The sequence below is a fragment of the Podarcis raffonei genome, chromosome 7 (genome assembly GCF_027172205.1).
Source record: "Podarcis raffonei isolate rPodRaf1 chromosome 7, rPodRaf1.pri, whole genome shotgun sequence".
Lineage (NCBI taxonomy): Eukaryota > Metazoa > Chordata > Lepidosauria > Squamata > Lacertidae > Podarcis > Podarcis raffonei.
In genome coordinates, this window is record NC_070608.1 from 13,144,840 (window position 1) to 13,163,774 (window position 18,935).

Consider the following 18,935-nt stretch of genomic DNA (forward strand, 5'->3'; position numbering starts at 1 on the left):
GTTTGTCGTTTAAACCTAGGTTGGGCTCCTCCTGTGCCTTAAAAAAACAGCTTGGTGCTTATGAATCACATAGTTTTTACGGTATGGAGATATAAACATCATGGCCTGCTAATTTTGGAGCATCGAATCGATGTTTTACATCGGCTGATTGGGGTGGGTGGGGAGATTGCAATTAGCATCGCCACTTGATTGGGGCGGAGAAAAATCCAGCCTAGGCTGGGCGCGTGGCTTTTAACAGCAGCCTTATGTTACAGACGAAGAGCTGGCGAAGCTTCTAAGGAGGCATTTAAGGAGAAAAAAGCCATTCGTGGAGGAGAGGATTCATCGACGGCTACTAGCCATGATGGCTTTGCCCTGCCTCCACAGCTTGAAGCAGCGATGTTTCTGGATAGCAGTTGCTGAAATCCACAGGAGGGGAGTGCTGCTGCGCTCGAATCCTGCCTACTGGTTTTCCCACGGATATCTGGGAAAACAGGGTGCTTAACTAAATGGGGCATCCTGCATAATCAATCACAAGACCCGGTACACACATACCATTGAAATGGCAATGCCCATCAGCTTTGGGGGAACCTGGTCCCCTCAAATATTTTAATGGGGGGACCGCAGGGACCTCAGCCCCTAGGAGTTAACTCCTTTGCAATGGCCTGATCCAGCTTCTCATGTGCTTACGAAGCAGTCTGCCTCCACCCTCCGCTCAATTCCCCGTTAAAGGCACAGGCGGCGCGGCTGGACTTTTGTTTTTTTAAAGTTGGCAACCTCCGCACCAACTCGGTACTTTCCGATTCTGACTGCATACGGCTCGGGGTTTTTTTTTTCTTTGAGCAGCACCTCCCCGCGAAAAAAATAAAAACAACGCACAGAGATACGCACACCAACGGCTGCTGTAACTCCTCCTCCTCTCCTCCCCCCCCCCCCCGCCGATCTTTGCCCGCCCCCAAACCAAAGCTCCCTCCACTGGCTGTGATCGGCGCTGCGCGCACCGAGCAGGGCGCACGGAGTAGGAAGCGCCAGCAAAGACGCGCGACTTTGGTGCGTTTGGGAAACAAAAAGCGGGCGGGCGAGAAAGCGCGTACCCGCCTCCCTCCCGGGAGAGCCGTGCCTTTAAATGCTGGGGGCTGAGCGCTCGCCGGGGACTCCAGCGCCCGCCTCGCTCTCTCCAGCCACCCGCTCCGGCTCCCGCTTGTTGCTCAGGCCGGCTGGCGAGGCGGGCGCGCGGCGCGCAGCCGGAGCGCACAGCGCGGCGACCATGAGCCACCTGCGGCCGGGCTGAGCTGGAGGGGGGAAGCCACAACCCTCTGTTGGCTGTTGCTCCCCCCCAAGGGGGGACGAATAAAATCCCTCCAGCCTCCAGGAACCAGGCGGATTAACCGGCTCCCCAGGAGCCTCGCAGCAGCGCCGTCGCTTGGTAAGTTTCCAGCGCCGTCGCCGCCACCACCAGCCGCTCTCCGGACGGAGGAGGAGGAATAGGAGGAGCGGGGGAAGGTATGGGGAGTGGATCAGGTGACGGGAGCCAGGCACACCTGGGCTGATCTCCGGCTTGTTTGTGCAGAGAAGGCGGCGGGAGAGGTGAGTGGCTCTCTCGGGCTGCTTCTGGCTGCTCGCGTCTCTCTCGGGCTGTAGCTGGGCAACCTGGTGGCCGCCGCCGGCACCCCGCCCCTCCTCTCCCTCCCCCACCCCATCCCACCCCCCAAAAAACTTTGATCGCTGGAGGAAGAACGTGATGGAGGAGCGCGAGGGGGAGCGCAGCTCGCGGAGAAAAAGATCCCGCTGGGAAAACTCACCCGCGGTTCGATAAATAAACGAAGGTGGCCGGCAACTGGGCTGGGCTTTCAGCGTGTTCTCCAGCAAACACGCCCTTTAAGACCAACAGCCTCGTAGGCAAAGTTAGCCCAGACGTGGAGTGGCATTTTAAGGCTTTGGTTATCCTTCGGGTGCTTTCCAAATCATTTCGGGAAGAGGCGCTTCAGTAACGCTGTAAGAGTCCCGTTTGCATTTATATATATATATATATATATAAACGCTGATAGGAGAATGTGTGTCTTGCCCCTTAAGAGCCCTAAATGTTTGGAATGAAGTCTTACTGAATGAAATTGGACTTCATTCTCTCAATAAGAGTGTTCGCTGGTGGCCCTTGACAAGGGGCTGTTCCAACCTCAGCCTCTTCTCGGCACTATGGAGAGAAGAATGGCCTACCTTAATGGGTTGTCAGATGAACTGATTAGATGATGATGGTCTATGCCAGTGGTTCCTAATTAGCTAAGTCCTGTGGACCCCGTTTTTCAAAAGCCAAGCCATGGACCCCCTACTTTTGAATTTTTTAATATATTTCTTGGGTAGTTTTGTTATGTGAATAGTACCACAGTCCCTCCTGGGTGGGTTACGCAAACTCCCAGTTGGGAACCACTGGTGTATGGGAAGTGCTTTGGAGACTCGGGAAGAAATGCAGAATTTTAATCCTGGCATTTAATTGCCATTTCTACTGCTGCTTATTTTTTCATGCCCTTATTCAGAGACATAGGAAGCTGCCTGGGATGGTTTGGTCATCTAGGTCAGTATCATTTACTGGCAGGGGACATTGCCACCTTTCCTGTAGATACCAGGGACTGATCATGAGACCTGAGGTTCTTTTCCACTGAGCAGTTGCCCTTCTTCTGTCTAGCCACTGTCAGAAGTGGGGTGATGAAGCAGGCTGTTGGGCCTCTGCCTGATCCAGTGGCATCCTTCTGATGCTCTTAGAAGGGGCATAAGTGATGGAATGGGCCACCCCTGTGAATTTTGAGAATCCCCCAGGATCAAACGCCCAGCAAGAGCAGTGTTTTCATCTTGGGTCCCTTCATCTCTGCTTGGCCTTCTCGCAGGAGTCGGCTGATGGAATGATGCAGACATCGAACTCTGTGCAGCAAGAGTCAAAGTGAGATTTTGCTCGCAAGTTAAAAGTGTGCCTGGGGCTGGAGCCTGAAACTTACCCTGCCTTGCCTCTGACTGTGTGGAGAGCTGATCATCGTCTCTAAGCTCTAGCCTTGCTATGTTCTATGGTCCCCCTGGGTTTCTGAGGCCTTGCCAGAGCATGGTATTGATCAGTCTTTGAAATAAGCCAGGCACATTTTGTACCTGGCTTCTATTGGCCACTTGTGACCAGGTGAAGATGCCTGGGTGCCTGACATCTCCACCATCTGGAGGTGCATGTCTGGGGATCCTTGGGTCTTGATTGTTTTCACACACGAGCAACACATCCTGTAGAATTCAATCAGTTCTATTTTATCTCTGCAATTGGAATGAATTTCAAGAACCAAAATGCTTTTTCTGTGCAGCCTGAGCAGGAGCAGTGAACAACATTCCAGTTAACTGTTGTCTTCACTTATCCCACCCAATTGCCTTGCCCACACTTGTGAAGGATATTCTTATGTTATGAATGGTCCATGTCACCATTAAGAAAAAGAGGCCGGAATAGGCTAATATATATGTGGACTGTCCCTGGATCAAGTGACTTTTCTTCTTGAAGTTCAAGGTTGTCATCTGAACTAGCCAGGTATTTAATTGAGAATCAATCACAGCCAGTCCTTCAAAATGCAAACTAGGCATTCCATTTTGGTGACTGCAACCCTGGTTTAAGGAGACATTTGGCACTTAGCTATCCGACTTTCTAACACTGGCTATTGATGCTTGCCACAGGGCCAAAAAAACCCAACAACTGCTGACTGCAAGCCTAGCTTTGTAATGCAGTAGAACCTTTTTGCTTTGTGGAACTGCTCCAGAGCTCCTCTTCCAGAGCTTGCGTCTGGTGGTGCTATGGGAAGTAGGAACAAAGGGTTGTTTTGTTTTGGCGACTTGGTTGTTGTGGGTTTTGCTTTGACTCCCAGGTTCTTTAAATAAAATGCTCAGGTTTATGGCTAGCAGCCCTTGTCCTTTCTGGTTCCTCTCCTTGCTCTGATAGCTTCTTCCCTCCTCTTTAGATGTAGGTGGTTCGTTAAGATTAAGGAGCCTGTCGCTTTGCTCCTGTTACTCTATAGCAGGGTTTCCCAAACTTGGATGTCCAGCTGGTTTTAGACTACAACTCCCATCACCCCTAGCTAAGCAGGACCAGTGGTTAGCGATGATGGGATTTGTAGTCCAAAAACCACTGGAGAGACCCAAGTTTGTGAAACCCTGTTCTATAGGGATGGGTACACTGTGGCCCTCTGGACATTCCTGGACTGTAACTCCCATCACCCTTGATCACTGGGACTGATGGTAATTGGAGTCCAGAGGGCCACAGCTTTGCCAACTTTGTTATCAAGCAGTGTTTCCCAAACCCAGGTCTTCAGGTGTTTTGGGACTACAATTCACATCATCCCTTGCTAGTTAGAAATGGTGGGAGTTGTTCAAAAATTGTTAGGGACCCAGGTTTTGGCAACACTGCTATAAAGTAACATGGCATGCTGATATTATCTCATTTAGCAACAATGAAATTGAGACAAGTATGCTCTCAAAGTTCATCCTTCCCAAAGAGTAGCAAATGATTTGGTGGGCGGGGGTAGGTGGAAGGGAGGATAATCATGGCAGCGGTTGCCTTGTCTTTTCTTTTACCACATTTGATACAAAAAAATGACATTAATCAACTCCAACGAAACCTGCAGAGTGTTGCATGTGTGCATCAGTCACATATAAGGAGTAAAATCTGAGCGGGGACACTGTCAAATAACTGAATCATAAGGTGCAATGCCAAGACTTCAGCTGCCCATAGCTTCTCCATAAGCAAGCAGCTGGCAGTCTGACATCAGCATCACTTCTGTTTACATAGCTGATAGATGGGAGCCGTCCCTTGTCAAAGCGGCTGGGTTTAATTTTGCCTCCTTCTGCATTGTGTTAAGTGCTTGCTTTGTGTGCTGTTCAGCCAAGGCAGCAACCCTAGGCAGGTGGCAAAGTGGTACCCTTTCAGGCTCTCACCTGTTGTGCAATGTCTAATCCTTCCTGTTCCTGTCGTAGATTCAGCCCATGTCTCTCAGTGTGGTGTAGTGGTTCAGAGCGGTGGACTCGTAATCTGGTGAACCGGGTTCGCTTCCCCTCTCCTCCACATGCAGCTGCTGGGTGACCTTGGGCTAGTCACACTTCTTGAAGTCTCTCAGCCTCACTCACCTCACAGAGTGTTTGTTGTGGGGGAGGAAGGGAAAGGAGAATGTTAGCCACTTTGAGACTCCTTAGGGTAGTGATAAAGCGGGATATCAAATCCAAACTCTTCTTCTTTCTATTGCATTGCAACTCCCTTCTCTTCGAACATGTGGGGAAACTTCTTGTTACCTGAGCTCCCTTTCCCAGCATCCTTTGCACCATGTGATACTTCCTTAAGTCTGTTTCCTTCTACAGTTGGAACTGGCTCAAACTGCTGATTGGAGACACACACACACCTATAGTTTCCAAACCAATATGCATCTCATCCTACACACCCCATATTTTCTGTAGCAACCCCTCTTGGCTGCTCATTGTGTTCCTTTGCACCACGTCTTCTTAATGTGGTCTTAGGGAGCCTAGATGAGGCATTGAAATGCCGAGCATCAGCTGAGAGGTGTGTGTGTGTGATAATTATGGGGATTGCAGCAAACAGATGGGGGGATGAGACCCTCTCCTCTCCTGCTGAGGTCTTTAGCAAAATCCCTTTTCTAGCCTTGGTGTTGGCTGGGAAGGGGAATCCACCCCCAGCCTCTCCCCACCCCGCTCAACTGATGCTTGTTGCATTTTTATAAAAACAGCTGTTTCAGCACAAAGACGTATTTAACATCCTGCCTAGTTCAAGCCTGAAATATCTTTCTTCAACAACTCTGTTCTGTGCATAACCAAAAATATTTCTTCCTCCGTCACTTGTTTGCTCTTTTGTTTTTCCCTCCCCATTCTCTTTAGACTTGCCTGTGCAGAATGGGGAGCTTTTATCCTGTTCTGCAGGTACATTTCCAGATCAAGGGGTTAGGGGAGGTGCTCAGCCACCTACACACAAGTGCTAAAGCAAATGCTTTGCATGTCTAAGATCTCCGGTGCAACCGCTGGCATTTCTGCTTCAGAAATCTCAAGTAGCAGAGCTGAGAAAGATCCTTGGCTTTAGGCCCTACAGAGCTGCTGTTTGTCAGGGTGGAGGTGCCCTGGGTTTAAATGGTCCAGTCCGGTATAGGTTGGACCTGAGAGTGGTCACTAAGCTGTGTAGGGAGGGCAGAAACAGATGGTAGATTTAGACACCCAAGGCTGCAGCTCCCAGGGGCTCCTGTTCATCAAGGAGGGGTGGAAGTTGGGGGTCAAGTTACACAAAAGAGTCTCTTACTTTTGGACATGTGTATGATTGCTAGATTTGGGGTGGTTAAGCTCAGGCAGTCCAGCTGATTTTGCTGGACTAAAACCTTCCCTTGTGGCCAGCAGGCTCAATGGTCAGGAATGCTGCAAACTGTAGTCTAGCATCAATTGGAGGGCAAGAGGTTCCCCCATGCCTGAACTAGAAACACTGGGGAGGTTGTAACATGGGGGGGGGGAGCTCAGGCGTGGTGGCCGAATGTGGCCCTCCATGTCTTTCAACCTGGCCCTCAGGGCTCTCTCTAGAGCACCAGCCCAGCTTCATGCCCTCATGGGGTGGTTTTGCCTAGCTGGAATGTCTCCTTGAATAACACCTCTTACTTTACTGGATGGAGAAGCAAGTGCAGAAACTCACCGACTGGATAAGGGTAAAATTCGCACCCATTGACCTGTTCTCTTTTGCCTCTGGCCCTGTCCCTTGCTAGCATGTGGCCCCTGAAATGTTGCCCAGAAAGAACCCTTGGGTTGGAAAAGATCTCTCACTTTTGCCCTAAGAGTTGCAGTATTGTGATAAATAGCCATGCAGTTCTGCAACCTGTGAAGCAAGGGGCGAGTTTTGGGAGCTTCTCTTTTGGGGATTCCACCCGCACTAATGCCTCTGTTGGTTTTTTCCTTTCAGCAGGCATGGGGAACCAAGTGGAGAAGCTGACGCACTTAAACTACAAGGAGGTTCCCACCACAGACCCGACGGGCATGGATAGGGATGAGGGCCCCCGGATTGGGGTCTCCTACATATTTTCTAACGACGACGACGATGTGGAGCCTCAGCACGACTCCGTGGCGCCCGACCTTGGTGGAGAGCACCCCACGTCTCAGCCGTACGACCCCCGGCTTCACGAAGTGGAATGTTCCATCTATTACCGCGACGAGTGCATATACCAGAAAAGCTTCTCTGGAGATGCGCCGATGTCCGACGGGGTGGAAGGAGGAGGAGGAGGAGGGGGCCACCTGGCCACCTACACCCCAGAAAACCTTTTGAACCGGTGCAAACCTGGGGACGTGGTGGAGTTTGTCTGCCAGGCCCAGTACCCTCACTGGGTGGTCTACGTTGGGGATTTCCAAGTTGTGCACCTGCACAGGTTGGAGGTAGTAAACAGCTTTCTGACCGACGCCAGCCAGGGCAGGCGGGGACGTATTGCTAACCAGCTGTACCACTACAAGCCGCTGAGCCCGGCCACGGTGGTGCGGAACGCCCTGGACCAGGTGGGCTGCAAGGACCGGGACCTCAGCTGGAGGAACTCGGAGTGCTTTGCCGCCTGGTGCCGCTACGGCAAGCGCGAGTTCAAAATTGGCGGCGAGCTGCGGATAGGCAAGCAGCCCTACCGCTTGCAGATCCAGCTGGGGGAGAAGCGCAGCCACACCCTGGAATTCCAGAGTCTGGAGGACCTCATCATGGAGAAGCGGAGGAACGACCAGATCGGGAAGGTGGCCGTCCTCCAAGAACTGTCCAGCCACCTGCAGCCGGCCGAAGACACCGACGGCAAGGATCCTGGGGCCCAGACAGCCAACGAGTAAGCGGGGCTTGCACCGCTGGGCCCAGCCTGGGTGATGGATTAAAACTGAAGGCGGAGAAACTGAGCTGTTATAAGCCCCTTTGGGCTGCTTCAGGGCGGCTTCACTCCAATCACATGTGAAGGGAAGTGTGTGTGGGGGGGGAAGCTGATTAAGTGTCTGTGCTTTAGCACTTAACTCCTTCCGCGCTTGGTAGAACCAGCAACTTTACTTTTTTATTTTGTTTTGTTTTTTGGTCAAGGGTTAAAACTCAGGGAGATCTTCCTTCCTCTCTGTTCTGGCGCGGTTTTCTCTCCCCCAGCTGGCTCCAAGTCTGTGCTTTTAGCTCCTGCAGCTTTAAATTTGGGTGAAGTCCAGTGGCTCTGGGCTACATGATTAAAATGCGGAGCCGGAAAGTCCCCCTCTGCTGTCTGTTTTCCCCCTCCTTCACCTCCTAGTTTGCATTGGCATTTCTGGAATCCATTTCAGTCCTGGCCTCCCCAACCTCCCCTGCCCCCATCCCTCCAAGGATCTAATGGCTAAATCACTGTTAACGCGTAGAATGGGGTTGTTGGCCTGTTTGCATTGGCTCCTTAATAAAGAGAAGTCAGCCTTTGGAAGGCTGTGGGATGGAGGCTCCTGGGTCGCCTCTGTGGCATCTCTGAAAGGAGCCCTTGTTATTAGACTCCTGCTCCCATCATCCCTGCCCATTGGCCGTGTTGGCTGGGGGACGATGGGTGTTGGAGTCCTGCAACACCTAGAGGGCTACAGGTTCCGCATCCCTGGTGTAGGAGGACAGTTGCAACTTCTTTTCACTTTTAACCGACGAGCCTAAAATACGTTGGCAGAAAGTTGGCTGCTCTTTCCTGGTAGCACGGCAGATTTCCTTCGGGTGCTACTGAAATGGTTGGCAAAGCTTTCCCTTGAATTCTGTTGAGCCATATGACCCACTTTCAATATATCTCATGGGCCAGTTTTCTTTTGGGGGGGCAATCATACTATTTTGGTTGCAGTGGGAGAAGGATTAAATCCACGTGGCACCATTGGGATGTGAATTGGCTTCATAGCCACATAATGTTTGGGCACATCTATGTTATTGCAGAATGTGAATTAATTCTACACAATTTAATTGCACACTAGGAACTGATAGCTCCCCCCTTTTTTTAAGGTCTCTGGGTCCAAAATTTCTGGGTTTGCATGACAGTTGGCTTGGAGGGCAGACATATCCTGATTTAATTGCTTTTGGAGATCAGGTTCTTAGTGATTTGGAAGAAACTGGTTGTCTCGGTCAGTTTGTATTGTAATTTGGTTTGCTTACGAAATTGATTTCAGGATCCCAGGAAAACTGTTTCTGAAAGGTTGGGGTTTTTTCACCCTTCCCCTTTGCACCTCAGTAAGATCTGCAGATTCTGGAAAGCCCTCTCCCTTTCTGAGTAGCGGTTTGGCAGTAGACTAGGCTTATCTCTTGCCTGAAGTTATGGTGGGTTTTCAAGCTGTGTTCTGGCTTCACCTGCTGCACGTTGATTCCTCCGGAAGCCTTTTTAAGTTCATCCCCATGTGCCGCTGTGCCACAACGATATTGTTGGGGGAAGAAAGAGGGAGCAATTGTTCTCCTTTTGGTGATAGATCTGATTTTTAAAAGCCATTTTGACTCATCAAGGGATCCTAGTTGCAGAAGGAGAGAGATGCAAAGCCTTCCTTTGTAGTGGCTTGCTAGTGCAGGGTAACAATTGAATTGGCCCTGTTTTTTGAAAGCTCTTTTCACTTCAATGGGGTTTATGTAAGAGCCATGCTTGATGGGTTGTTTTCTGCCTGAGAATTGCATCCCACTTCCTAGCATTCGGAGAACACAACAGCGTCCTTCACACAAATGGGGCGAGGAAGAGAGAGCTTATTTCTTGAATGAGCCACCGGATTGACTTGAGGTAGTAAGAATTAGTACTGTAGTTGAAAGCAAAGTGTTTTCAATGCAATTAAGCAGAATATAAAGTATATTCCCCCCTCCCCCTTTCTTACAGCTTGCAGTTCTCTACTACTTGACACAGAAAATGATTCCCTTCCCTGCTGTCCGTTGCAAGATTGGATGACATGTAATCAGAGAGAGTGGGCTGTACTCCTTATGAAACATACTTTGGGACATTCCCATGGGAGTTAGCAGGTCTGTTCCAGGACAAGCAACCTGTGGATTGTGAGTAGTTTGGAAGGCAAAGGAATTTCAAGTTGGATTCCGTTGTTGTGACTCTGAAGTTAAGGAAACTGTAGCACATAGGAAACGGTTTCTTAGCTTCCCCTAACACTTTCTGTCTTTTTCTTGGGATACACTGTTCTGTTGCGGTGCAACTAGGTAAACCCACAAGCCAGATCATTTGTCTTAAACCAACGTAATATGGCGCCCTGAAAGCCGTTTTCAACAGTAATCCCGAAGTGGCTTGCTCTGAAGTCTTCAAACCTGAAGTTAGTGGTGCACCTCAAAGAGGACAGCAGGTTGTACATTCAACAGAAAAAAGTGGTAGAGGCTTTCCAGGGCTGTACCACTTTAGGCTGCAGGTGTAGGGGGTGAGTCACATGATTGGATGCTCATCTTCCCAGAACAAACACAAACCTTCCCTTAGCGTAGAAGACGCATGCCGCAAATGTTCATATTATAATTTTCTCTGTGTCGTAAACAGAGTCTCATCCAATGTGGCACTCAAGATATGTGGTTGCCAGCCCCCCATACTTTGAAATAGTACAGTCCAGGAAAACAAAGTCGCTGCTTCATTCTGCTGAATGTAGAACTCCCCAGAAACTTGCAGCGCTTGTCTGATTCTTGCACCCCAAGCAAACCCACACTTGATTTGGTTTACCTGGGTTGTGGGCTGCTGCATCACTGTTTGTTTTTGGGTGGAGGGATAGCAATGCTATTGTTTCACCAACCAGTTTCTGAGCTTTTCGTTTTGAGATGACGGAAAGTTCACGATAATTTCTCGAGGAAGCCGCCGGTGTCGGAAAACACGGGCCAGCTTCTGAGTCGTGTGCCCCAGACCATGCGACCCCCTAAACAGCTGTGCACAATGCACAAGATCTGAAGGTGGCATTGAGGAGCAGGATGCGGCTCCTGGCATGCTTCCGAGGCTGTTGTCTGTGCACCTGCCTACGCTGGAAAAATCCTGCTTCCGGTGATGTCGTCCCTTTGGTGGGTGTGAGCTGTGGGCTTGGTCTCTGTCCTTGCGAGATGGAAATGGCACCTGAGCATTGGGGGGGGGCACGTCCTATATACATGAGCCACTTATGAGCACCAATTGAGTACTTCCTGTCATTGTGCCCCCCAGAAATCTGTGGCTTCTTCCCTCCTCCTCCTCCCCCTGTGGAATAAAAGGTTTTAAGGATGCCCTAAAATAGGGCGATGTCTTCGGAACTGGGCTTGATGCTGGAGTAGCCAATGCTTATCCTGGAACCTGCATCTTGTTTGACAAGGGGATGAGTGTGTGAGAGGGGTGGTTTTAACGGGTGAAGCAGTGGGTGGGAAGAGATGTCTTGTTTCACTGTTTTCCTGCCCCTTGATCCATAGACGTGTGTTGTGCAGTGTCGTCTGAAGGAAAACAATGGGGAGGGATTGTAGGAGAAAAGCAGCAGGTGGAGGAAGGGTTAAGCCAGGGGTCGGCAGCATGTGGCCCATGGGCCAGATGCGGCCCTTGAAGACTGCTTTACCGGCCCACAAGCCACCCCCTAACCGAACCACTCGCTCGGTGAGTCCCCCGCGCACTGCGCTAAACCGGTGCAGCACGGGGACTCGCCGAGCAGCACCGGAAATCACATCTGCGCATGCACAGATACCAGAAATTGTGTCTGCGCATGTCCAGATGCCGAAAATCACTTGGGCATGCGCAGAAGCGATTTCTGGCACCGTGGACGTGCGCAGACGTGATTTCACTCTGCACCAGTCCGGCCCACAGATGATCTCCATGGGAGTGATCCAGCCAATGGCCAGTAAACCTTTCTGACCCCTGGGTTAAGCACATGTTCCTCCTCCCCTTTCCCCTCCATAGCTTTTCTGGTGGTCACACATCTGAGTTTTCCCCTGAGAACTTCGCTCTCCCTATGTTATGAGGCCTCTGCCCCAAGTCTGCAGAAGGGAGGGTTGTGGCAGATGGCAACTTCTTCCAGCACTTTGGTGCCACAACAGGTGAGGAATCAGTACCTGCTGCAATTCTCCTTTCATTAAACCACTATTAAAGGCACAACGGAGCCTTAGCTTCCCGTTAAATCCTTCAACTGTATCCTGGCTCCAGAGTCAATTCTATAAAGTTATTAATGATTCCGGTCCTCAGTTTTGTGTAGGACGAGATTTATTCCACTATGTAACGAGTGGTTGTAAAATTATATTTTCTTACGCAAGTATTTTTTTTTAAAGAAAGCCTATAACGAGAATATTTACATTTCTTGAAAGTTGTATTATTTTCACACGCAAAAAAAAGAAAGAATTATCCTCCAAATCGGTTATTATTTTTGTCATTGGTGATCTAAAAGTATTTTCTAGGTCATAAATCTACTGTAAAAGAAACTATAGATGTCAAACATTGTGAATCTATGTATCTACAAGGTACTAAACTGTAACTTTACTGTGAAAATTATTTTCCCCTGTGTGTCCGAAACACTGGAGACGGTTTGGGGGGAGGACCTTTTTCTCATCAGCTTTTATTCCCCCACCCCCCAAAAAAACCATGATGTGCTTTATTTGTAAAAGCAAATACTTATTCATTGTTGGACAGCTGCTCAGGTTTAAACAAAACTCATTTGCTAACTGACGTGTTGGAATGATCATGCTTTTATCTTGACAAATGCTTAATGCGCATGGAGTTGGTCGGATGGAAAGATCAGGAGAGGCTGCAAAAACGCCCCCACAACACCCTGTAGAGCAGAAAATTATAGGAAGAAGCTGTAGTAACCACCTCCCTTTAACATTCTGTGTAGGAGGTCACTACAAGTCACTCTCCTATTTAGCACCTTGTGAGTAATATACATAAGGGGGGGCGGGGAAAAACCTTGCTTACAAATGAGAGTAGGTCCACATGACTTGAGACCTGCCAAGTTGAACACAAACCATTAGGTCCTCAATAAACTTTCTTTTTTGCAGCAGAATTAGGCGTGTCAAGGCCCATGGCAGGCCACAATACATGTCTAGGGTGGGGGCAGGAATTTGGCGACTGACAAATCATACAGGCCTGAACTAGCCCCATGTCACACCTTAGCTCCTTGTTTTCTAAACCCTCGACCAGAATGACATGACCAGGTGTGATGGCAGATATTTGCAAGCTAGCAGGGCCGCCTGCGGGTTTATGAATGCTGCACCAGCCTTCGGAGCTCCATGCTGGGGGCTGTGCTGCAGATGGGGCTATAATCTGCTCCCTTAATTGAAAACATGCTTATCTTCCCCCTTGCAGGATCTGTTTCCACTTCAATAAGAAGGCTGCTGGTGTCCCAAGAGCTCAAAGCACAAGGCAATCCTCCCTTGGGTGAGGCACCGGCAGGTGGTGGGACAGTGATGGCCAAACTTGACCCTCCAGCTGTTTTGGGACTACAGTTCCCATCATCCCTGACCACTGGTCCTGTTAGCTAGGGATGATGGGAGTTGTAGTCCAACAACAGCTGGAGGGCCAAGTTTGGCCATCACTGTGCTGGGAGAATGGGAGGTCCTTCCAGCCATAGTGTAGACACAGATTGGGTCAAATGTCCATTGCTTCCTTCCCTATCCACACGTTGAGTTGGTGATGCTGAAGAATAGCCTGCTAGGCCTGCGCTTTTGTGTGTGCTCTTTGGCCTTGAGCTTTCCACTCCTTGGTTTGACTGGTCTGTCCCCAAACTGGGAACGAGTCGAGTCTGCACTTACACTTGTGTAATTGCTGTGGCTTCCCACCAAGAACCATGGAGGTTCCATCACCAATGATGGTTCTTCAGTTTCTGTGAGGGGTGGGATGACTATTAAATGTGTCCAAGATACAGCTATACCTTCTGTTTCACTACATGGCATTCAGTGCTAGTCCTACTCAGAGTAGATCCATTTAAGCTAGTAGACATGGATAATTTCATTAATTTTAGTGGGTCCACTCTTAGTAGGACTTAATTTTAGCACTAAGCAGAGAACCATGTCGCGGGGATTCGAACTGCCAATCTTCTGATTGGCAAGTCCTAGGCTCTGTGGTTTAATCCACAGCACCACCTGAGTCCCTTTGAGAGTTATTAGGAGGCCCCTATTCATCTCCCGGGACACGGGTGGCGCTGTGGGTAAAAGCCTCAGCACCTAGGACTTGCCGATCGCATGGTCGGCGGTTCGAATCCCCGCGGCGGGGTGCGCTCCCGTTGTTCGGTCCCAGCGCCTGCCAACCTAGCAGTTCGAAAGCACCTCCGGGTGCAAGTAGATAAATAGGGACCGCTTACCAGCGGGAAGGTAAACGGCGTTCCATGTGCTGCTCTGGCTCGCCAGAGCAGCGATGTCACGCTGGCCACGTGACCCGGAAGTGTCTGCGGACAGCGCTGGCTCCTGGCCTATAGAGTGAGATGAGCGCACAACCCTAGAGTCTGGCAAGACTGGCCCGAATGGGCAGGGGTACCTTTACCTTTACCTTTATTCATCTCCCAGAGCTACAGTTCCCAGAGAGTCCTGTGAAGAGTAAATTATTAAACCACTTTGGGAATTATGAAGGGAATAAGGGTCTCCTAGCAACTCTCAGCCCCCTTAAACTACAGCTCCCAGAATTCTGTGGAGGGGGCAGCCACGACTGTTCAAAGTGGTTTCATAGCGCTCCAGATGTATGGTCTGAATGTGATCTTAGCCCTGCATTGAATTCCACTGCTTAACTTTGAGTTGTCCCCCCAGCAATGCCTATGGGATTCCTCTGGAGTAAGTGGCTTGAACGTTTGAGCCTTAACTTCCTATTTGTCAAGGTGACACTTTAGCCCACTCTGCCTTCCCTGAATCATTTGGCTTTGGCTAGCGCTAATGGGATGACTCACGAGTGCTTTGAGGATATACATTTGCATGTAGCCTGGGCACAACTAGGCTTTGGTTTCCAATGCCTTACTAAAAAGGTCACTTCTTAAAAAAACTATAAAAGAAAACTTTAGCCTGTAGCTTGAAACACATTTGCCTGTCTGGACTTGCAGGAAGTGGTGATTCTAGGACATTGGAAAGCACAGAGGCCTTTAAAGAACCCTTGTTTTTGAAACAAGTCACACTTTCCATTTGATTCAAAGATTGTGCCCTTCTGACACATCACTAGGAAAAACCTGATTTTTTTCTGGAAAGATGGGATGATAGGAAAGTCAGCTCACCAGGCAACTGGGAGGATCATATCCATGCTGAGATGTCTCCTGTCTGCATATTTGCCTGATCAATATTATCCCTATTTTTCAAGAGAGACGATCAGGGCAAGATGTTTTAGTGCTCAGGCTACCTTGCATGTGCAAAGAGGCCCATGCAGATGTAGGAAATTGAACCCAAGAAACTGCCTTAATATGCAGGCAAGTCTCACTCAGTACTGTTTATACCAGCGGTAGCCAACCTGGTGCCCTCTGGATGTTGCTGGACTCCAACTCCCATCAGCCCCCACCAGTGGTCGGCAATGATGGCAGCTGGAGTCCATCTGAAGGTTAACGTTGGCAGAAGCTCTCCAGGGATTTGGGCAGGAGACTTTCGTAGCCCTACCTGGTTGAAGCTGGAACCTTCTCTGTCCAAAGCAAGTGGTCCTCTATTCCAGACATCGTCATGGAGGAACGGGGATGGTGGCTGCGTTGCAACAGTAGGCTCCACCCTGATGTGGCTGCATTCATTGTACTGTCTGAGAAGGTCCCTGCAGACATGCAACTGTTTCCATGGAGAGCTTTGTTTTTTCCAGGAATGCATGTGTGTAATTAATACATATGAGTATTTGAGGGGAGGAGCTTGCTGTTGCTGCTGCATCCACCTCTCGTGTTTTGAGTGCATTGCCCTGACTGAAAAGGGTGGTCTGTACACTATTCCCAGCTGGCTGAGTAAAATCAACAGCACCGTGTTTTCAATGAAAGTAGCTTGTGTTGCAAGAAGCCCTTAAGGCAGAACTTGCAACTATAGGGGTATCTTGTTTACACTGTACAGCACAAGTCACTGACATCCCTGGGGCTAGTCTGGAGTGAAGGCTGCTCCACGCAAGGCTTCCCCAGCCTGGCGCCCTCCAGGTAATTCTGAGCTACAATTCCCATCGGCCCCAGCCATGATAGCCCAGCATCAGGAATGGGAGTTGTAGTTCAGAACATCTGGAGGTTGTCTGGTTGCGGGGAGCTGTTTTAAACCAGCCAGAGATCACATGGCGGTCTGTGCTACGTCTGGGGGCAGATCAGGGGGTGGCATGCCTTCTGCAGTGGAAATCACCGCTTGCAGAAAGCTAGCACAGCAGGGACAAGGCTCAACTCGAACTCTTCTCTGTCACATTTTTAAAAAAGAATTATTTAATATTGACACTTGAACACTAACCCTTGCTACATGCACCCTGAAGGGCTAAACTCCAAGAACAGTTTTACCCCATGATCATCTGTTGATTTAAGACTAGCTCTATGTAAAATCAATATTCTGGCCAGATGTTCTAATACTTTTTAGTTACAGAAAGGTAGCCGTGTTGGTCTGCCATAGTCAAAACAAAAAAATTTTTTCCTTCCAGTAGCACCTTAAAGATCAACTAAGTTAGTTCTTGGTATGAGCTTTCGTGTGCATGCACACTTCTTCAGATACCTGAAGAATACAAGATACACTGAAGAAGTGTGCATGCACGCGAAAGCTCATACCAAGAACTAACTTAGTTGGTCTTTAAGGTGCTACTGGAAGGAAAAAATTTTTTTGTTTTAATACTTTTTAGTTATATTAAGTATGCTGGCAACCTGGCCATCAAAATCCCAATTATGGGACCCCAAACACTCTCACGCATGCACTTTGGGTCGTCCCCCCCATTCGGGGCTTCTGTGCCTTTTTTATCTGGTGTGACAGGAGGGGAATATGTAGGCGGAGTTCTTTTTTCCCTTGGAATAAAGGTTCAGTGATTTGGGCAGGTTGTATAAGAAAAGATGGCATTGCCTCACCCCTGGGACTGTTGCCTTGTGCCTTTGAACGACATATGACATGAAAAGCTTTGTATGACATAAAAAGCTGCCTACTGAGCCAGTCCATTGGTCCATCTAGCTCAGTAATAATAATAATAATAATAATAATAATAATAATAATAATAATAAAATTTTATTTATATCCTGCCCTCCCCAGCCGAAGCCAGGCTCAGAGCGGCTAACAACATTAAAATGATACAACATTCTAAAATCAGTTCATTATAAAAAAAACCATTGGGCTAGAGTTCTGTGAGGATTACCAAAGGAGGGGGTCAGATTGTGCCTTGGCCAAAGGCCTGGTGGAACAGCTGTCTTGCAGGCCCTTGTGACAGAGCGTTCCACCAGATCGGGGCCACGGCCGAAAAGCCCTGGCTCTGGTTGAGGCCAGCCTAACTTCTCTGTGGCCCGGGACTTCCAAGATGTTTTTGTTTGAAGACTGTTAGGTCCTCCGTGGGACATACCAGGAGAGGCGGTCCCGTAGGTATGAGGGTCCTAGGCTGTATAGGGCTTTAAAGGTTAAAACCAGCACCTTAAACCTGATCCTGTACTCCACCGGGAGCCACTGCAGCTGGTATAGCACTGGGTGAATGTGATCCCGCAGCGAGGACCCCGTAAGGAGTCTCACCACGGCATTCTGCACCTGCTGGAGTTTCTGGGTCTGTCTCAAGGGCAGCCCCAGTATTGTCTCCACAGATTGGCAGCAGCTTTTCAGGGTTTTAGACATGTGATATTCCTACCTGGAGATGCCAGAACTTGAACCTAGCACCTTCTGCATGCAGAGCAGAAGCTGTGTCACTGAACTGCAGCCCAGTAGACACTTTTGAGCAGCAGCCTTCTTTGTAATATTTGGAAGGGAGTTCAGATGAACCCCATCTCGTGATAAAAACACATCGAGAGGATAGGGTGATGCAGGCTACCCTTACTGTTCACTTGCCATACACACCACACATTAAAAGCACACACCCCCCCACAAAGAATCCTGGGAACTGTAGTTTGTGAAGGGTGCTGGGAATTGTAGCTCAGTGGTGGGTGAACTACAATTCGCTTTGTATGTCTTGTGTGTACACAGCCTTTGTTGATTAGGTACAGTAGCTAGAATCTGGATAATCAGGGGCACAGTCTGTAAGCAAAAGTAAAATTTCTTAACCTGCAGTCAGGTTACCTTTCCCCCTCTGACGTGAGGACTAAAATAAACATTTGAACATCCAGGAGAGATGTTTTTTTAAAACAAAAAACAGGTTACTAAAGAAAACAGTACATAAAATGCTGCTTAATATTTGCAAATCACAACCTTGTTTTTTTTTTAAAAAAAGCATTCTGTTTTCACCTGAATTCTCCAAATTACAACACAGGCAACGGGTTTCATCGGAGGAGAGGTATGAATTTTGCACTTCATCTGTGAAATGCTAGGAATACTTAAAGCTGCTTTATACTGAGCCAGACCATTGGTCCATAGGACTTAGTATTGTCTACACTGACTGGCAGCATATCTGTGGGATTTCAGGCAGGGTTCTCTTGGCAAGCCTTAACTGGAGATGTTATGAATCAGACCTGGGAACTTCTGTCTGGAAAGTGAATGCGCTACCAACCCCCCAACCCCAACCCCCCATATTAGCACATTTACAGCTAGAGTTTCCCCAAGGGCAGTAGAGGGTTGTTTTGTCAGTTGCTTCAACACCTGTGCTCTTCAATGATTAGCCATTCACAGTTCCTGATAGCAAGAGTATAGGAACAAACGTTTCAGAAAGCAAAATATGAAGATCTTTTAATAAAAGGCAGTACTGTACAGAATCGAGTACATTCACAGGTAGAGCAGATTAGACTATGTACTATATATAGCCAGCTGTCCTTTCCTTCCCAGTTTCTCCCCCACTGTTTATTGGTTTGTTTCCCATCCACCAGTTTCCTAAATCAAAAGCTGGAGGGAGTAACTGGATATCAGTGAATGGCTTAGGGTGATTTATTTTTTAATCCACAATATGTAGCCTTGTGAATGAAAATCAGGATGATCTCTGACTTCAACC

General features: G+C 48.8%; 1 protein-coding gene across 3 annotated transcripts; it reads left to right on the forward strand.

Moving 5' to 3' along the window:
* The first annotated feature begins 946 nt into the window (after positions 1-946).
* On the forward strand, positions 947-12,590 carry LRATD2 (LRAT domain containing 2). 3 transcript variants are annotated; one of them, XM_053395313.1, is made up of 2 exons: positions 947-1,405; positions 6,932-12,590. In XM_053395313.1, the coding sequence occupies exon 2, from the start codon at positions 6,937-6,939 to the stop codon at positions 7,825-7,827; it is 891 nt and encodes a 296-aa protein (XP_053251288.1). In that variant the 5' UTR covers positions 947-1,405; positions 6,932-6,936; the 3' UTR covers positions 7,828-12,590. The 3 variants fall into 3 exon arrangements, with proteins under 3 accessions (XP_053251288.1, XP_053251290.1, XP_053251289.1); XM_053395315.1 differs by having other exon boundaries at positions 6,935-12,590; XM_053395314.1 differs by lacking the exon at positions 947-1,405 and adding an exon at positions 1,465-1,566.
* Positions 12,591-18,935: the final 6,345 nt, after the last annotated feature.